Source organism: Armigeres subalbatus, chromosome 3 (genome assembly GCF_024139115.2).
Source record: "Armigeres subalbatus isolate Guangzhou_Male chromosome 3, GZ_Asu_2, whole genome shotgun sequence".
NCBI lineage: Eukaryota > Metazoa > Arthropoda > Insecta > Diptera > Culicidae > Armigeres > Armigeres subalbatus.
The window spans coordinates 322,932,926-322,953,792 of NC_085141.1; the positions used below are offsets into that span (position 1 = coordinate 322,932,926).

Here is a 20,867-nt window from a genome sequence, read left to right on the forward strand (position 1 = left end):
GTGGCAGGTAGCAAACCAGTCGCTGCTAGCAATTAATTACGAACAATGTAGTATCATTCCAATGAATTATCTTTTGACAAAATTAATGTAATCCTATTACCAGTCTGCTGAGTGTAGGGTAGCTAAAATACTACACCATGCATTCTTATCTATAATGACGTTTCCCAATACTGCTATCATGCGCTTCCGATGGCCCTGATTTGATTTATTGGCCCATTCACCGGTTTAATTAATTTATCATCCACCACCGACGATTACCTATCGAGATAAACAAATTACCCATTCACAACACATTCAATCTATACGCACACGTGTGCCTGTTGCATCATTGACTGTGACAAACTCCAGAGCCAGCCTCCTGCCTGAGCCCATTAAACTAATTAACCTCTCCCAAGTCACTTCTATGCTGCAAATAATTCCCACATTAAACATGACTCTGCTGGCATGGACTGCCGTCCGCATTGTACTCACCAGCCCCATTATGAATACGACCGTGTGCGACGCAATTAGGATCCACTCGGCCGTCGATGGGTAGATGTAGTCCAACAGTAGCTGGTGGTACTCCTCGTAGGTCAGATTGCAGTACAGCGGGTCGCCCACGCAGGTCACGTTATGATCGATGAAGCAGTTCTCGTTGTACTCCTCGGTATCGTACTCCTCATCGCACAGGACGTCATTATGGTTGTCCAGGTTGACGATGGTGTAGTACGGCGTGACGAAGGTCTGATTGCCGTCCAGCTCACCGCCGAGTGCGGGTGATTTAGTAAGGTTGCTGCCGTTGGCACAGCTTCCGGGCTCGCCTTGCTCATCCCCAAACCCAGCGGCGTTCGCCGATTCGCTTCCGTCACGACAAACTGCGCCATTAAAATCCGACCGCGCCATCGGCGGTCGTCTTCTCTCGGAACTGGGTTCTGAAGGGACCGATAACGACCGGTCGATTCTCACACCCGTCGTTGAATCCTCCAACGACGACGACGATGATGATGATGATGATAATGGAGATTCTTGCACTTTAATTACATCGCGCTTCACAAGCGGAGTCAATCTTGGTGCAGCGAAGCTGGAGCTGGCCGTGGTCGGTGATATGTTCACCAGCGCACCGATTCCGATGGAATCCCACACCCGGAGGGATGACGATGCTGTTGCTGTTCGACTTAACGAGTTTGTTGTTTTAGGATAAACTATGGATCGATTCTCCCATCGGATGACATCGTCGTCGATGGCGTTGAAATGGTGCCGTGGCCTCGACGCCCACCAGGGTCGGAGAGAGCTGGGAGTGTGCTGCAGTGGGGTTGGGACTTTGTTGACCTCCTGGGTGTCGCCCACGCCCAGAATGGTGAACAGTGCGAAAAGGGTCTGTGACAATGTTATTGCTGGCGGCGTCATTCTAGCCATGATGATGGCTATAGTGGGATGCGATGGGAGTAAAAAATCTGAAACGAAGTAGGAAAGATGGAGAAGTAATAATGTTAGTGTTGAATATCTTTGCAAATTGGTTTTTGGTCACGAGTCTCCTATTTAGTATTTTGGGCCATTTTCCATCAACGATTCTACTAACGGGTGGCAACTAAAAAATTGGAATGACTTCAATACTTTTCTATCAGAATAATAATGCTTTCACAGAAATATGATTTGATGAATCCGTACTTTATGTGAATGAATCCTTAGAATTGTCGCACACACAATTTCACTCTAACATTGCTTACAACATGCCGTCAAAACCAGAAGTACTGCGGCGCGCATTGTAATTTTTTAAGCAAACAAAGATCATCAGAAAAGCACACGGTCGAAAAATGTTAGAAAACTGTCATAGCATTATTAGGTCTACTCAGCTCCATTGTATACAAAACTGATTGTAAGGCCAAAGGCACGAGGTCATGTCATACCAGCAAGACTAAGCTGCGCCGCACGGCGAATCACGGACCATATGCTAATATTCATTAGTCAAAGTTTGAAGACTAAGGACAACTCTTTGTATAACATATATCAGATTGAACTGTACTTTTTTGTATTTTTTTCCCGAGCCATTCTTTTCTTTCCAATTTTTTAGTTGCCACCCGTTAAACACTGCAAGTACCAACCCCTGCAAAAAACGTGGAACTGCAACTTTGCCCCGATATATCTCAGGTGTTTTTAATCCAATTGAATCGTTTCTTTCCAGTTACAATCTTTAGGGTATCAGGATTTCGTAAGTGACTACAGATTGTAAATCCGTACATTGGCCGCTGAGAACCAGCCGGAATATTCCGTTCCACGTTTTTTGCAACACTTACAACTGGTAAGTTACAAGTCGCAATATGTTGCTTGCAAGTCGTACCGCACTGCTTGTATGAAAGCCGTTTGAATTGAAACCATCAAACATTTTATGCCAAATGGAAATTAACATTATGTTTAGTTAGTTTTATCTGTGTTTCTGAAAATCCAGTTTGTGGAAAATGAGCAAGGAAAATAAATAATTTTCTTATACCGAGAAAACGGTATTGGAATTTGGATGATTGATGCAGTTGATAAGATTATGGTCACTGGGGGAAACGCAATTGGATCGCGGCGCAAGTGCGATGGCCAGGCTGAAAACTGCAATCTGAACTGGCAGAGTAATGACGATATATAAAATTTTGGAATTTAGGAATTAAAAATTTAGGATTTTTTTAAAGAATTTGTATTGATTTATTTAGTATGAGGGATAATCGATAAACAAAAGTTATTATTTGAAAATCAACAGATTGAAAGCCGTTCGCTAGGGTACGAACAAGTATGAAGCGAGAGAATATGAATGGGAGGCATAGATACCATTTATTGTAGAGCACACAATCGAAGCGTGAATCTATTTTGCCTGACATCCTGGTTGTGGGCGGCGACGAATTTAGGAACTAAGGAACTTAGAGATTTAAGAATTTAGGAATTCATGAATCTAGAAACTTGGGAATTCACGATTTTAGAAATTTGGGAATTTAGCAATTTATGAAATTAGGAATTCAGGAATTTATGAATTTAGGAATTAAGGAATTTGGGAATTTAGGAATTTGTGAGTTTAGGAGTTTAGGAATTTGTTAAGTTGTTTAGGAGTTCCAAGGGGAATTCAGAATGAATTCCTGGAGGGATTCGGATTGAATTACTGGGGGAATTCCGAATGAATTCCTGGAGGAATTCCGAATGAATTCCTGGGGGAATTCCGAATGAATTCCTGGGGGAATTCAGAATGAATTCCTGTGGGAATTCCGAATGAATTCCTGTGGGAATTCCGAATGAATTCCTGCGGGAATTCCGAATGAATTCCTGGGGGAATTCCGAATGAATTCCGGGGGGAATTCCGAATGAATTCCTGGGGGAATTTAGAAATAATTCCTGGGGGAATTCAGGATGAATTCCTGGGGGAATTCCGATTGAATTCCTGGGGGAATTCCGTATGAATTTCTGGGGGAATTCCGTATGAATTTCTGGGGGAATTCAGAAATAATTCCTGAGGGAATTCAGAATTAATTCTTGGGGAAATACAGAATGAATTCCTTGGAGAGTTCAGAATGAATTCCTGGGGGATTACAGATGGATTTCTGGGAGACTTCAGAATGAATTCCTGGAGGAATTCAGAATGAATTCGTGGCGGAATTCAAAATGAATTCGTTGCGGAATTCAAAATGAATTCCTGGAGGAATTCCGAATGAATTCCTGGAGGAATTCCGAATGAATTCCTGGAGGAGTTCTGAATGAATTCCTGGAGAAATTCAGAACGAAATCCTGGAGAATTCAGAATAAATTCCTGGGGAAATTCAGAACGAATTTCTAGTGAATTAAGAATGAATTCCTGGGGGAATTCAGAATGAATTCCTGGGGGAATTCAGAATGAATTCCTGGGGGAATTCAGAATGAATTCCTGGGGGAATTCAGAATGAATTCCTGGGGGAATTCAGAATGAATTCCTGGGGGAATTCCGAATGAATTCCTGGGGGAATTCCGAATGAATTCCTGGGGGAATTCCGAATGAATTCCTGGGGGAATTCCGAATGAATTCCTGGGGGAATTCCGAATGAATTCCTGGGGGAATTCAGAATGAATTCCTGGGGGAATTCAGAATGAATTCCTGGGGGAATTCAGAATGAATTCCTGGGGGAATTCAGAATGAATTCCTGGGGGAATTCAGAATGAATTCCTGGAGGAATTCCGAATGAATTCCTGGAGGAATTCCGAATGAATTCCTGGAGGAATTCCGAATGAATTCCTGGGGGAATTCCGGATGAATTCCTGGGGGAATTCCGAATGAATTCCTGGGGGAATTCCGAATGCATTCCTGGTGGAATTTCGACTGAATTCCTGGGAGAATTCAGAATGAATTCCTGAGGGAATTCAGAATTAATTCCTGGGGGAAATCAGGATGAATTCCTGGGGGAATTCTGAATGAATTTTGGGGGAATTCCGAATGAATTTCTGGGGGAATGCCAAATGAATTCCTGGGGGAATTCCGATTGAATTCCTGGAGGAAATCAGAATGAATTTCTGGGGGAATTCGGAATGAATTCCTGGAGGAATTCCGAATGAATTCCTGGGGGAATTCCGAATGAATTCCTGGGGGAATTCCGAATGAATTCCTGGGAGAATTCCGACTGAATTCCTGGGGGAATTCCGAATGAATTCCTGGGAGAATTCAGAATGAATTCCTGAGGGAATTCAGAATGAATTCCTGGGGAAATTCCGAGTGAATTCCTGGGAGAATTCCGAGTGAATTCCTGGTAGAATTCCGAATGAATTTCTGGGGGAATTCCGAATGAATTCCTGGGGGAATCCAGAATGCATGCCTGGGGGAATTCAGAATGAATTCCTGGGGGAATTCAGAATGAATTCCTGAGGGAAATCAGAATGAATTCCTGAGGGAATTCAGAATGAATTCCTGGGGGAATTCCAAATGAATTCCTGAGGTAATTCCGAATGAATTCCTGGGGTAATTCCGAATGAATTCCTGGGGTAATTCCGAATGAATTCCTGGGGGAATTCCGAATGAATTCCTGGGAGAATTTCGAATGAATTCCTGGGGGAATTCAGAATCAATTCCTGGGGAAATTCAGAATAAATTCCTGGGGGAATTCAGAATGAATTCCTGAGGGAGTTCAGAATAAATTCCTGAGTGAATTCAGGATGAATTCCTGGAAGAATTCAGGATGAATTACTGGGGGAATTCAGGATGAATTACTGGGGGAATTCAGGATGAATTCCTGGAGGAAGTCAGGATGAATTCCTGGGGAAGTTCAGAATGAATTCCTTTGGGAATTCAGGATGAATTCCTGGGGGAATTTAGGATGAATTCCTGGGGGAACTCAGATTGAATTCCTGGGGAAGTTCAGAATGAATTCCTTTGGGAATTCAGGATGAATTCTTGAAGGAATTCAGGATGAGTTCCTGGGGTGGTTCAGGATGAATTCCTGGGAGAATTCAGGATGAATTCCTGAGGGAATTCTGAATTAATTCATGGGGGAATTCTGAATGAATTCGTGGGGGAATTCAGGATGAATTCATGGGGAATTCTGAATGAATTCCTGTGGAATTCTGAATGAATTCCTGCGGGAATTCTGAATGAATTCCTGCGGGAATTCTGAATGAATTCCTGTGGAAATTCTGGATGAATTCCTGTGGGAATTCAAAATGAATTCCTGAGGGAATTCAGAATGAATTCCTGGAAGAATTCAAAATAAATTACTGAGGGAATTCAGAATGAATTACTGAAGGAATTCAGAATGAATTCCTGGGGGAATTCCGAATGAATTCTTGAGGGAATTCAGAATTAATTCTTGGGGGAATTCAGAATGAATTCCTGGGGGAATTCTGAATGAATTCCTTGGGAGAATTCAGAATGCATTCCTGGGGAAATTCAAAATGAATTCCTGGGGGAATGTGAAATAAATTCCAGGGGAAATTCCGAATAAATTTCTGGAGAAATCCCGAATGAACTCCTGGAGGAATTCCGAATGAATTCCTGCGGGAATTTCGAATGAATTCCTGCGGGAATTCCGAATGAATTCCTTGGGTAATTCCGAATGAATTCCTGGGGGAATTCCAAATGAATTCCTGGGAGAGTTACAAATGAATTTTTGGGGGAATTCCAAATGAATTCCTGGGGGAATTCCGAATGAATTCCTGGAGGAATTCCGAATGAATTCTGGAAGAATTCCGAATGAGTTTCGGGGGAAATTCCGAATGAATTCCTGGGGAATTCTGTATGAATTCCTGGGGGAATTCATGAGAGAATTCAGAATGAATTCAGGGGGGATTTCTGAATGAATTCCTGTAGGAATTCTAAATGAATTCCTGTGGAAATTCTGGATGAATTCCTGGGGGTATTCCGAATGAATTCCAGGTGGAATTCCGACTGAATTCCTGGGGGAATTCAGGATGAATTCCTGAGGGAATTCAGAAATAATTCCTGGGGGAATTCATGAGAGAATTCAGAATGAATTCAGGGGGGATTTCTGAATGAATTCCTGTGGGAATTCTGAATGAATTCCTGTGGAAATTCTGGATGAATTCCTGGGGGTATTCCGAATGAATTCCTGGTGGAATTCCGACTGCATTCCTGGGGGAATTCAGGATGAATTCCTGAGGGAATTCAGAAATAATTCCTGGGGGAATTCAGGATGAATTCCTGGGGGAATTCAGAATGACTTTCTTGGGGAATTCCGAATGAATTCCTGGGGGAATTCAGAATGAATTCCTGGGGGAATTCAGAATAAATTACTGGGGGAATTCAAAATGAATTCCTGAAAATTCCTGGGGGAATTCAGAATGAATTCCTGAGGGAATTCAGAATAAATTTCTAAGGGTATTCAGAATGAATTCCTGGGGGATTCAGGATGAATTCCTGGGGGAATTCAGAACGAATTCCTGGGGGAATTCAAGATGAATTCCTGGGGGAATTCAGGATGAATTCCTGGGGGAAGTCAGGATGAATTCTTGGGGGCATTCAGGATGAATTCCTGGAGGAAGTCAGGATGAATTCCTGGGGAAGTTCAGAATGAATTCCTTTGGGAATTCAGGAAGAATTCTTGGAGGAATTCAGAATGAATTCCTGGGGGAATTCAGGATGAATTCCTGGGGGAATTCAGGATGAATTCCTGGGGGAATTCAGGATGAATTCCTGGGGGAAGTCAGGATGAATTCCTGGGGGAATTCAGGATGAATTCCTGGGGGAATTCAGGATGAATTCCTGGGGGAATTTAGGATGAATTACTGGGGGAATTCAGGATGAATTCCTGGGGGAATTCAGATTGAATTCCTGGGGAAGTTCAGAATGAATTCCTTTGGGAATTCAGGATGAATTCTTGGAGGAATTCAGGATGAGTTCCTGGGGTAGTTCAGGATGAATTCCTGGGAGAATTCAGGATGAATTCCTGAGGGAATTCTGAATGAATTCCTGTGGGAATTCTGAATGAATTCCTGTGGAAATTCTGAATGAATTCCTGTGGAAATTCTGGATGAATTCCTGTGGGAATTCAAAATGAATTCCTGAGGGAATTCAGAATGAATTCCTGGAAGAATTCAAAATGAATTACTGAGGGAATTCAGAATAAATTACTGGGGGAATTCAGAATGAATTCCTGGGGGAATTCGAAATGAATTCCTGGGGGAATTCAGAATTTATTCTTGGGGGAATTCAGAATGAATTCCTGGGGGAATTCTGCATGAATTCCTTGGGGGAATTCAGAATAAATTCCTGGGGGAATTTAAAATGAATTCCTGGGGGAATTCCAAATGAATTCCTGGGGAAATTCCGAATGAATTTCTGGGGGAATTCCAAATGAATTCCTTGGGGGAATTCCGAATGAATTCCTGCGGGAATTTCGAATGAATTCCTGCGGGAATTCCAAATGAATTCCTTTGGGAATTCCGAATGAATTCCTGGGGGAATTCCAAATGAATTGCTGGGGGAATTCCAACTGAATTTTTGGGGGAATTCCAAATGAATTCCTGGAGGAATTCCGAATGAATTCCTGGGGGAATTCCGAATGAATTCTGGAAGAATTCCGAATGAGTTTCACGGGAAATTCCGAATGAATTCCTGGGGAATTCTGTATGAATTCCTGGGGGAATTCATGAGAGAATTCAGAATGAATTCATGGGGGATTTCTGAATGAATTCCTGTGGGAATTCTGAATGAATTCCTGTGGAAATTCTGCATGAATTCCTGAGGGAGTTCTGAATGAATTCCTGGTGGAAGTCTGAATGAATTCCTGGGAGAATTCTGGATGAATTCCTGAGGGAATTCAGAATTAATTCCTGGGGGAATTCAAGATGAATTCCTGGGGGAATTCCGAATGAATTTCTGGGGGAATTCCGAATGAATTCTGGAAGAATTCCGAATGAGTTTCACGGGAAATTCCGAATGAATTCCTGGGGAATTCTGTATGAATTCTGGGGAATTCATGAGAGAATTCAGAATGAATTCATGGGGGATTTCTGAATGAATTCCTGTGGGAATTCTGAATGAATTCCTGTGGAAATTCTGGATGAATTCCTGGGGGAATTCCGAATGAATTCCTGGTGGAATTCCGACTGAATTCCTGGGGGAATTCAGAATGAATTCCTGAGGGAATTCAGAATTCATTCCTGGGGGAATTCAAGATGGATTCCTGGGGGAATTCCGAATGAATTTCTGGGGGAATTCCGAATGAATTCCTGGGGAAATTCTGTATGAATTCCTGGGGAAATTCTGTATGAATTCCTGGGGGAATTCTGTATGAATTCCTGGAGGAATTCCGAATGAATTCCTGGGGGAGTGAATTCCTGGGGGATTTCAGAATAAATTCCTGGGGGAATTCTGAATGAATTCCTGAGGGAATTCAGAATAAATTCCTGAGGGTATTCAGAACGAATTCCTGGGGGATTCAGGATGAATTCCTGGGGGAATTCAGAATTTATTCCTGGGGGAATTCAGGATGAATTACTGAGGGAATTCAGGATGAATTCCTGGGGGAATTCAGGATGAATTCCTGAGGGAATTCAGGATGAATTCCTGAGGGAATTCAGGATGAATTCCTGGGAGAATTCAGGATGAATTTCTGGGAGAATTCAGGATGAATTCCTGGGAGACTTCAGAATGAATTCCTGGGAGAATTCAGGATGATTTCCTGGAGGAATTCATGGAGAATTCAGGATGAATTCTTGGGGAATTCATGGGAGAATTCAGGATGAATTCATGGAGGATTTCTGAAAGAATTCCTGGGGGAATTCTGAATGAATTCCTGTGGGATTTCTGAATGAATTCCTGGGGGAGTTCAGAATGAATTTCTGGGGGAATTCAAAATGTATTCCTGGGGGAATTTTTTTTGAGCTCCTCCAGAAATTATTCATGGAGTTCCTCCAGAAATTACTTTCTGGTGCAGGATTTCCTTCTGGAATTCTTCCAAAAAATTCTCATTTAATTTTCAGGTTTTTCAGGAATTCTCCAGTAATTCCTCCTGAAGCTCCTCATGAAGTTTCTTCAAAAGTATATCCCTGCTCTCTCCAGAAACTTATCTTGGACCTACGGCAGGGATAACTCACGTCTGTTGGAATACAGAATTAATTCCTAAAGGAATTCAGGATGAATTCCTGAGGAGATTCACAATAAATTCCTGGGGAAATTCTGTATGAATTCCTGAAGGAATTCCGAATGAACTCCTTGGGGAATTCAGAATGAATTCATGGGTGAATTCAGGATAAATTCCTGGGGGAATTCAAAATAAATTCCTGGGGGAATTCAGATTGAATACCTGGGGGAATTCAGAATAAATTCTGAGGGTATTCAGAATGAATTCCTGGGGATTCAGGATGAATTCCTGGGGAATTCAGAATGAATTCCTGGGGAATTCAGAATGAATTCTGGGGAATTCAGAATGAATTCCTGGAATTCAGAATGAATTCTGGGAATTCAGAATGAATTCCTGGGGGAATTCAGGATGAATTCCTGGGGGAATTCAGGATGAATTCCTGGGGGAATTCAGGATGAATTCCTGGGGGAAGTCAGGATGAATTCTTGGGGGCATTCAGGATGAATTCCTGGAGGAAGTCAGGATGAATTCCTGGGGAAGTTCAGAATGAATTCCTTTGGGAATTCTGGATGAATTCTTGGAGGAATTCAGGATGAATTCCTGGGGGAAATTAGGATGAATTCCTGGGAGAATTCAGGATGAATTCCTGGGGGAATTTAGGATGAATTCCTGGGGGAATTTAGGATGAATTACTGGGGGAATTCAGGATGAATTCCTGGGGGAAGTCAGATTGAATTCCTGGGGAAGTTCAGAATGAATTCCTTTGGGAATTCAGGATGAATTCTTGGAGGAATTCAGGATGAGTTCTTGGGGTAGTTCAGGATGAATTCATGGGAGAATTCAGGATGAATTCCTGAGGGAATTCTGAATGAATTCCTGTGGGAATTCTGAATGAATTCCTGTGGGAATTCTGAATGAATTCCTGCGGGAATTCTGAATGAATTCCTGTGGAAATTCTGGATGAATTCCTGTGGGAATTCAAAACGAATTCCTGAGGGAATTCAGAATGAATTCCTGGAAGAATTCAAAATGAATTACTGAGGGAATTCAGAATAAATTACTGGGGGAATTCAGAATGAATTCCTGGGGGAATTCCGAATGAATTCTTGAGGGAATTCAGAATTAGTTCTTGGGGGAATTCAGAATGAATTCCTGGGGGAATTCTGAATGAATTCCTTGGAGGGAATTCAGAATGAATTCCTGGGGGAATTCAAAATGAATTCCTGGGGGAATTCCGAATGAATTCCTGGGGGAATTCCGAATGAATTCCTGGGGGAATTCCAACTGAATTACTGGGGGAATTTCAAATGAATTTCTGGGGGAATTCCAAATGAATTCCTGGGGGAATTCAGAATGAATTCCTGGAGGAAATCAGAATGAATTCCTGGGGGTATTCCGAATAAATTCTTGGGGGAATTCCGAATTAATTTTCTGAGGGAATTCCGAATGAATTCCTGGGGGAATTCCGAATGAAGTCCTGGGAGAATTCCGAATGAATTCCTGGGGGAATTCAGAATGAATTCCTGGGGGAATTCAGAATGAATTCCTGGGGGAATTCAGAATGAATTCCTGGGAGAATTCCGAATGAATTCCTGGGAGAATTCCGAATGAATTCCTGGGGGAATTCAGAATGAATTCCTGGGGGAATTCAGAATGAATTCCTGGGAGAATTCCGAATGAATTCCTGGGAGAATTCCGAATGAATTCCTGGGGGAATTCAGAATGAATTCTTGGGGGAATTCCGAATGAATTCCTGGTGTTCAGAATGAATTCCTGAGGGAATTCAGAATGAATTCCTGAGGGAATTCAGAATGAATTCCTGGGGAAATTCAGAATGAATTCCTGGGGGAATTCCGAATGAATTCCTGGGGGAATTCCAACTGCATTCTTGGGGGAATTCCAAATGAATTCCTGGGGGAATTCCAAATGAATTCCTGGGGGAATTCCGAATGAATTCCTGGGGGAATTCCAAATGAATTCCTGGGGGAATTCCAAATGAATTCCTGGGGGAATTCCAAATGAATTCCTGGGGGAATTCCAAATGAATTCCTGGGGGAATTCCAAATGAATTCCTGGGGGAATTCCAAATGAATTCCTGGGGGAATTCCGAATGAATTCTTGGGGGAATTCCGAATGAATTCCTGGGGGAATTCCGAATGAATTCCTGGGGGAATTCCGAATGAATTCCTGGGGGAATTCCGAATGAATTCCTGGGGGAATTCCGAATGAATTCCTGGGGGAATTCCGAATGAATTCCTGGGGGAATTCCGAATGAATTCTTGGGGGAATTCAGAATGAATTCCTGGGGGTATTCTGAATGAATTCTTGGGGGAATTCCGTCTGAATTCCTGAGGGAATTCCGAATGAATTCCTGGGGGAATTCCGAATGAATTTCTGAGGAAATTCCGAATGAATTCCTGGGGGAATTCCGAATGAATTCATGAGAGAATTCAAGATGAATTCCTGAGGGAATTCATGGGAGAACTCAGGATGAATTCATGGGGGAATTTTTTTTAGCTCCTCCAGAAATTATTCATGAAGTTCCTCCAGAAATTACTTCCTGGGGGCAGGATTTTCTTCTGGAATATCTTCCAAAAAATTGTCATTCAATTTTCAGGTCTTTCAGGAATTCTTCTTAAAGTTCCTTTCCAACAGTTCATTTTGGATTTGATCCAGTAATTCCTCCTGAAGCTCCTCATGGAATTTCTTCAAAAGTGCATCCCTGCTCTCTCCAGAAACTTATGTTGGAGCTACGGCAGGGATAACTCAAGTCTGTTGGAATACAGAGTTAATTCCTAAAGGAATTCAGGACGAATTCATGAGGAGATTCAGATGAATTCCTGGGGGAATACTAAATGAATTTCTGGGGGAACTCAGAATGAACTTCTGGAGGCAATCAGTGCGAATTCCTGGATGAGATCTCTAAAAGTAATTTCTGGAGAAGCACCAAGTAGAATTTTAGGAAATTCATGCTGAACTTCTTCCTGAAAATCCTTCAGCTGTTTTTCTACAAATTTCTCTGAGAGTTTCTCCTGGAACTGCTATAGGAGTTATTCTTGGACTTTCTCCAAACATTCCTACTAGAATTCCTGAGGAAACTTCTCATGGAAATCTTCCTGGAATTTCTTTTGAAATTGCTGCAGGAATTATATTTTTCCTGGAATTCCTTCAAGTATTCATCAACGAGTTCCTGCGGTAATTGCTTTAGCAATATCTCCCAGGATTTCCTTCTAGAATTCTACTAGGTTTCAGGAGCATCACTGAAAAACCCTCCAGCATCTTCAATGGGAATCCTTCTAAAAATTCAACTGAAAACTCTTTAGGATCTTTACTGGAAGTTCATCCTGTCTCAATAGTATAAATTCCCCATCATTTCAAAAGAACAAACATCAGAACAAACAATTAATTCCCCAGAATTTTAGAAGGAACACCTCGGTCCTTGGAATTTACTTAGAAGATTTTCTAAAACTACTTCAGGATTTTCGAGAATTCTTGTAGAAGCTTTTTGAATTTGGCTTTTTCCGAAATTTCCAGTGTTTTCAGTTTTTTGAGGAGTTTTGAGATAGAAGAAAAATTTAATGAAAATCCAGTGAGTTTTTGGCGGAAACACAACAAGAACCATTCAAATTTATCCCAGACTGATAATGTATGTGCAAATTGTGGTATCTGGTAGCTTTCAACAAATTATGTGCGTAACAGCACTGCAGGAATAGGCGAGTTCAGTGCGTGTTGGCTCTTGTTTCGGACGGCAGAACGACCGCGCGATTTGCCGAAATTTTGTGTTTTGCATTGCGCGGCCGGTAATAAAGTTAATTAGTTCAGTGCGTGTTAGCTCTTGTTTCGGACGGCAGAACGACCGCGCGATTTGCCGAGATTTTGTGTTTTGTTTTGTTTTTCCCTTAGGACGGTTCGTAAGTAAATTGATGAATATATTTTATTACTTTTACAGCATATACTATTATTGACAAACGCTCTATATTGTCGAATAGAGCTCCCTATTATTCACCTTTCCCACTAACACAAATTTTCCTTCCCGAGACATCTATGAAGGTAGTATGGGTTCCCTGCATCTTCACTAGTAGATGTTGAACTAACATTCCTTCCCTTCCTTCCGTGATTGTAAGGACGTGGCCAGGTATACAACTGCTGCTGTATAGGAAAAGGTACTAATCCCAAGTACCAATTTGCGACAATATACAGTAGATTGCTCAATTCAAGCTCTGTCTGGTAAGGGGGCGGGTGTCGCGGGAGAGGGTTCTCTTCGTCGACTTCCCCTCATTTGAATGAAAGTGACAGGCAGGGAGTTTCTTTGCAGTTTATCACCTCAGAATGCAAGTTCGCATTGTTTTTTTTTCGTTCTGAAGTGATAAACCACAGAGAGATCTGCCCCAAGTAACATTTCAAGTTTTATTCCACTCTTGGAATGGTTTTCACGATCAAATTATAAGAACTCACAATAAAACTCATTATTATACGACAACCATCTGATGACCACTATAAGAGTAAGATATGGCTAAGTGGCCCTCTCTAGATGACCACTATAAACCTCTTATAAGCGTATTTGAAAACCCTTTTTAAACCACCCGCAAAAAAGGGAATTTGGCTGCGGCAGCTGTCAAAAATGTTGGTTTGAAAAAAAGGGAAACAAAATTACGGAGAAATAATAACAAAATGGACTGATGATGAAAATTATGATAAGGATGTCAACACAATAATATTTATTCAGGTTTGTTTTGCAACATTCTATCATTGAAATAAGTTGCGCTTTCGATTTTATGGTGAAAGCGAGGTAAATAATAAGATTCTATACTACGCGCCGGCAAAATAATGTAGTTCAGCGCAATAAATTGAAATCAATTAAAATATCAACATCACAAATATCCACTTAATCTGTAGATTTCCACCCTGATATGTTTCCAATTCTAATCATTTACCAGGAGAAGTGTTCTACGCGACGAAAATATTATCTTATTATGGATTTCAGCGATATATTTGACTGTTTTGAAAATGTCTCTTCTTTTCCAATATGGCCATCATAAATTTCGATCAGAAAAATGTTGCTCTTATTTCACACCCTTATAAACTTTTTGCAATGCAAATATTCTTATTGCAGTTATTAATTTGACTACATTACGACCAAAATTTTTGGCTTTTATCGAGCTTTGAAAATATGGCTTATTGCGCTCTTCATCACAACCGTAGAGCAGCTCATAAAATCAATTGGAATTTGACGTGAGATTTATGAGAGGTTTATTAATAGTAATAAGACTGCCAATAAAACTGAGCAACTAGCCATGGTGTTTGCTGTCATAAATCCGTTATAAGAATTAAATAAATCCAACAAGCATGGAAATTGTTACTTGGGTGCTGCTTGTCACTTTTGTTTAAGGGAGGGGGGGTCGACGGGGAGAGTCTTCTCTTGCGACATTCGCCCTTATTCCGGATGGAGCTTGAATTGAGCATTGTATAGCCACCCACGATTTGTACAATCACATATGCTATGCTATGCTATGCTAACAGCACTGCAGGAATAGGCACGACATATTACACTTGGCTTCATTCGCGCGATGTTACTAAACGTAAGGTTACGATGACATTAATTACAAAGATTTGTTCTGCTCATAAAACTATGCCTCCTGAAAGGAACTATTGGATACTATTGTGGCCCGCGGGGGGAAAATGTGAGATGATGTGGTCTATATGCAACCTATTTATACTTTTCATTTATATACTTTACTAGTAGATCGCTAGGATAGGATGTGACAAGTAGTCAGTAAAAATCGTACCGATTTGCTGTCACAATCGTACCGGTTGCTGATTGGTTGAAAATGATAATCGATTACTTCGATTGGTGGCGGCGCGTTTTCCGTAGGGCAGCATGTTGTTAGTTTGGCCGTGTTGCAGGTTTTTAAAGTTGATATTAAGCAAAATACGTAAATTTTTGAGTTCCAGTTTTTTGGTAAGAAATAAATTTATATTGAACTGCAAACGCCATATAAATTATTCTCAAGGGTTGTACAGGTTTAAAACTGTTGATTTTAAGCATTATCATTAACTTTTTTGTCATTTTCGATCTCAAAGTCATTTTTCAGTAGCGAAAGCTTCTCTCTGTTAGTCTTTCACTTCTCTTACATAAATAGTGGATGGAACGGGAAGAAAAACATCAAATTTTGATACATGATATTCAGAAGATTTTGTACCAAATTACTTTGGCTGCACTGGCGATCAACTCGTCAGAGCAACCGACTAAAAAACAACAAGGCAGTCTCAATTGAGTTGTCACATCCTATCCTAGGTAGATCGTACCCTGCGTAGCCCGGGATCGACACTTTTGCTTTGTAAATGTCAAATATTGCAGCAACGCACTCTAGATCGATTTATGTAAAATCGCCTAGAATTTGTTCACAACTCAACAACTTTTAGCATAGTTTTGAACTATCCCCGTGAAAGTTCATGTACTTTTCTACATATAAACATAGCCCATTTTAAAACGAATGGAACCGTGCATAAATCATACTAATCGGTTCATCCATTCGGGATTTATATTGCCTCAAACTCATTTTTATATATAGAGAAGAAGAAGAAGTAGAATAAGAAAGAAGAAGAGAAGGCAAGAAGAAGGAGAAAGAAAGACGAAGATAGAAGAGAAGGAGATTATACATTTTTGCTTATACCGTGACCTGCCCTAATTCCGCGCATCGCCTAATACCGTGGTTTTCATCAAAAATCAGAACCTGGCTATCATGGACATGGTTTTATTTGATGAAATGGTTAAACATATTATGTTTGAACATTTCACCAAATAATGTGATATCCATGATAGCCAGGTTCTGTTTTTTTTTTGAAAACCACGGTAATAGGCGATGCGCGGAATAAAGGCAGGTCACGGTACCAACTTTTCTAAAATTTTCTTCAGATGCTCTAAGAACATGTTTGGATATGTTGGATTGCCAGTTATTAACTGCGAGGTCTCTAAGCCAAGTTATCATTTTCGCATTCATATATCATAAGGCTAACACAATGATACTTTTATGCCCAGGGAAGTCGAGACAATCTCCAAATCGGAAAATTGCCTAGACCGGCATCGGGAATCGAACCCAGCCACCCTCAGCTTTATCTTGCTTTGTAGCTGCGCATCTCACAGCACGGCTAAGAAGACCTTGCAACGTAATGTTGGTACCGGAAGAAACAATTATTTTATTCAATTTTCATTAGATTTTTGATTCTGTAAGCAATGAAACATTGAATAGGATGATCAACTAATTGTGTACCTTCTTCCCAGAATTTCAATTATAATAAAAGTTTTTATTTCCTTTTTTGTCGGTTGTTTGCTATCATATTGTACTCATTCAAAAATTGTTTTTTTTTATAATAAAGAAGGATCCATAACGACGAGCTCGGTGGTCTAGTGGCTACCGCTTCTTCCTTATAAGCAAGAGGTCGTGGGTTCAATTCCAGGCTCGTCCCTTTCCTACTTTGAATTTCTATCGTAGTTCTTTCTGTGTTTCACGTTCTACCAAAACGATTCCTACTGTCATAACCTTCCACACAATCCCAAAACCTCCCGTGGCATCTATGAGAGGTCGTAGAGTTCTCTGCATCTTTCTTAAGTAGATGTCCAACTAACCATCCTTCCCCTTCCTCAGCATTCGCAAGGACGTGGCCAGGACAGATCTCGACTATTGGAGGGTACATTGCTTCCATCTAAGAGATAGTGATTAATCCCAAATCAATATCTGTGGTAACGGATGAAAGTGATGCTACTCTCATACAATAGTCTTGGCTTGTACCACCTACGAATTTGTGCGAATTGCTCAATGCTAATGCTAATGCTAATGCAATAAAGAAGGATCCATAACGTATATCACGCGAATATTGGCAATATTCAAACCGCCGCCTCCCTTCGTCACGATCTTTGCATTGAACATCTGAAATCGTCATACTTTTAGAAACGCGTTAGGTTTTGTTTTGGAAGGATCCTGGATTGAATTTTTCGGAATTTTAGTTTCCGCATATTCTTTGAAATCACAAAATAATCCTTAGATTTTCATGGCTGAACTATGATTCATCCAAACGTTTCTCCTGCTCCATATACAAACATTGTGGTACGACTTGCAAGCAACACTCTGGTTGGCCACAAACAGGCTGCAAAAAGCGTGGAACGGAACTATCCGGCTGGTTCTCAGTGACCGTTACTTGAAAATGTAATCTGTCTTCAGTAGCCGACATCCCACAGATTGTGTTGTTGAAAAAAACTAGAGATTTTGTTGAAAAACGGCTAAGATCTGGATGCTCAAAGTTTCCGTTCCACGTTTTTTGCGAGCGTACGTAAAGTACCAATTTCGTTACAAATCTTGGCTCGGTAGTGTTAATGGAATTATTGATGGTAATATCCTACTCGAATATCAACCATTGAGCCAGTGCGTGAGCAAACTTACTTGCAATCTTCAAAAAATTAATTAAAATAAAACTAGAATCGATCAGTTACTGAATTTGCAGTAAGCTTGAAAATTATTATTAGGGATAATAGTGCTGTCCAATGAGCAGCTCGAAGTAGCTCGAAGTTGTTCCCGTCCTGCTCGTTCTTTTTTGTCAACAAATGGGCATGAGCAGGACAGGGAGAAACTTCGAGCTACTTCAAGCTCTCATTGGACAGCACTAATGTATTAGGGACATATTGCATGGAAGATTAATTTTATGTGCAGCAGATCGTTCTTTTTTTTATCAAGTTAATAACAAATTTGTCTTTGGTTAGCTCTGTTTATGGTACATCGGATTGAATCACGAATCACGAGTTAGTCCACGTTGCAATTATGTGCCTTTCTGTACAACTAGTACCTAACTAAATCGGCAGCAGGATTCCACCAAGCATTCGTAGATAGGTATATTTGTGTTTTTTGACGTGATTCTTGATTTACAACTATTAATCAAAACCCGAGATTTTGTAGATAGTTCTGAGCTTTCAAACGAACTTACGGAACAGTTTCAGGGTATTTGGAATTTAAAAGAAAAGGTCGGCCTAAATTGACTTTTCAGGCTAAGGGACTTGTTGAGCAATATTTGAAAGATTGAATCCTGGAATGCTGAAAGTGATTTTATTATTCTATTTGGGATCACAAATTTGTTGAGCTGACAATTATTGCTCACAACTACTGAACTCTATACCTATAGAAAGATAAGGAAGTCCATTGTTGTTCTTTTTTTTCAGAACATTTTCTCCTCCTACCACATCATCTACCAGTCGTACACTTATTGTAAATTTCCCCCGGAACGGAAGCCTCCATGACTCCATGCCGGTTAATAATATGTAGGATGCGAGTTGGCAGATCCGATAACAGAGCAAATATATAACCAAACACACCATTCAGCGAATGAGAATAAAATGATGCTAACGATACGGCGTTCCCCGATAGGAAGCCGTCACGGAACCGGAGGTAATGCTCCAGTAGGATCGACAGGATGGCATTAGCTGTCAAAAGATGATGATGATGATGATGTTGGATACAAGTATATGAAGATGGTGTGTGATGAAGTTCATCCTTTGTTACTAAGTGCCTACTGGAAAGCAAATTGTGTGTCCAGTCCAATCCTATAGAATTATAAGCTTGTAAGGTTGATTTATGTGGAAAGCTATTTGGATTGTCTTGATTGGCATTAACATTGTAACAGGTAGAAGGTAGTAACATCACTCGTCAGAAATACCAGAAATTGCTCCTCAAATATGCAACAATGGAGATACCGGCTTCAAAGATCCCTCCACCAATGCGGAATGCAATTACACACGAAGTTGAGCGCTCACAAAGGGAACGTTTTCATTTCTATCCCTGGGAAACCGCACAAAAGGCTTTTGTTATATGCTTCGTCTTGAAGACTTCGCCACAACGTAATGCTAAATAATGCAAACATTATTCATCTCCCGTCCGTAACATCACAGGCTCTGTTCTGTTACAGTTTCGAAATTTAAACTGCCTCAATCAGGTCCGGAACCGGAAAGTATCGTTTGCTCGGTGTCTGAATGCGACCGAAAACGATGTCGCTATAGCAATGAAGCGGAAATGCCGCTGGTGTTTCTTATTCATCGCCATGAATGACAAATTTTGACTGTTGGAATAAAGGATCAAAATGCCGTACCACTGTTGGTGTTTGATTCAACGATTCGGAGCTCAGGATATGCGGTATTTCGAAAAAAAAATGTTTCAGCTGACTCGAAGCGGAATTCCGCGGAATTTGAGCATGAAATGAAACGGAATTCCTGCTAATTTTATTTATTTATTACCAGTCTAAGGCCGGAGTGGCCTGTGCAATACATAAAAGTCTTCTCCATTCAGCTCGGTCCATGGCTGCACTTCGTCAACTACGCCGTCTGCGCAGAGTCCGCAAATCGTCCTCCACCTGATCGATCCACCTTGCCCGCTGTGCACCTCGCCTTCTTGTTCCCGTTGGATCGTTATCAAGAACCATTTTCACCGGATTACTGTGCGACATTCTGGCTACGTGCCAGGCCCATCGCAGTCTTCCGATTTTCGCGGTGTGAACGATGGATAGTTCTCCCAACAGCTGATACAACTCGTGGTTCATTCGCCTCCTCCACGTACCGTCCACAATCTGCACAGATGGTACGCAGCACTTTCCTTTCTAAAACTCCCAGTGCGTGTTGGTTCTCCACGAGCATCGTCCAGGTCTCGTGTTCGTAGAGAACTACCGGTCTAATATGCGTTTTGTAGATAGTCGGTTTGGTACGGCGGCGAACTCTATTCGATCGGAGCGTCTTGCGGAGTCCAAAGTACGTACGATTTCCTGCCATGATGCGTCTCCGAATTTCTCTGCTGGTATCGTTATCGGTGGTCACCAGTGAGCCCAAGTACACGAATTTTTCAACCATCTCGATTTCGTCACCACCGACAGAAACTCGTGGTGGGTGGCTTACATTGACCTCTCTTGAGCCTCTTCCTATCATGTTTAGCCTTCCTTCCGTTTAGCTTCGCTTTTCAGTCTGATGTAGGCTTCCGCCATCCTCTCAAAGTTACGTGCCATGATATCATTGTCGTCGGCGAAATCAAATAACTGGACGGACTTCGGAAAAATCGTACTACTCGTGTCGATCCCTGCCCTTCGTATTACTCCCTCCAAAGCGATGTTGAATAGCAGACACGATAGACCATCACCTTGCCGTAATCCTCTGCGGGTTTCGAAGAGACTCGAGAATGCCCCTGAAACTCGAACTACGCACATCACCCGATCCGTCGACGCCTTGATAAACCGTATCAGTTTGCCCGGAAATCCGTTTTCGTGCATTAGCTGCCATAGCTGGCCCCGATCGATTATATCATATGCGGCTTTGGGAAGTGATATGTG

The 20,867-nt window shown here is 41.3% G+C and overlaps 1 protein-coding gene across 5 annotated transcripts in view; it reads right to left on the bottom strand.

Annotated features, from left to right (window-relative positions):
- LOC134225484 (neuropeptide SIFamide receptor-like) overlaps positions 1 to 20,867 on the bottom strand; it is a 734,184-nt gene that overhangs the window by 396,458 nt on the left and 316,859 nt on the right. For all 5 annotated transcript variants that reach the window (XM_062705590.1, XM_062705591.1, XM_062705589.1 and 2 more), the window contains one exon: positions 472 to 1,433. In XM_062705590.1, the coding sequence (XP_062561574.1) occupies positions 472 to 1,395 (924 nt within the window). In that variant the 5' untranslated portion in view covers positions 1,396 to 1,433. The remainder of the gene's footprint in view (positions 1 to 471; positions 1,434 to 20,867) is intronic.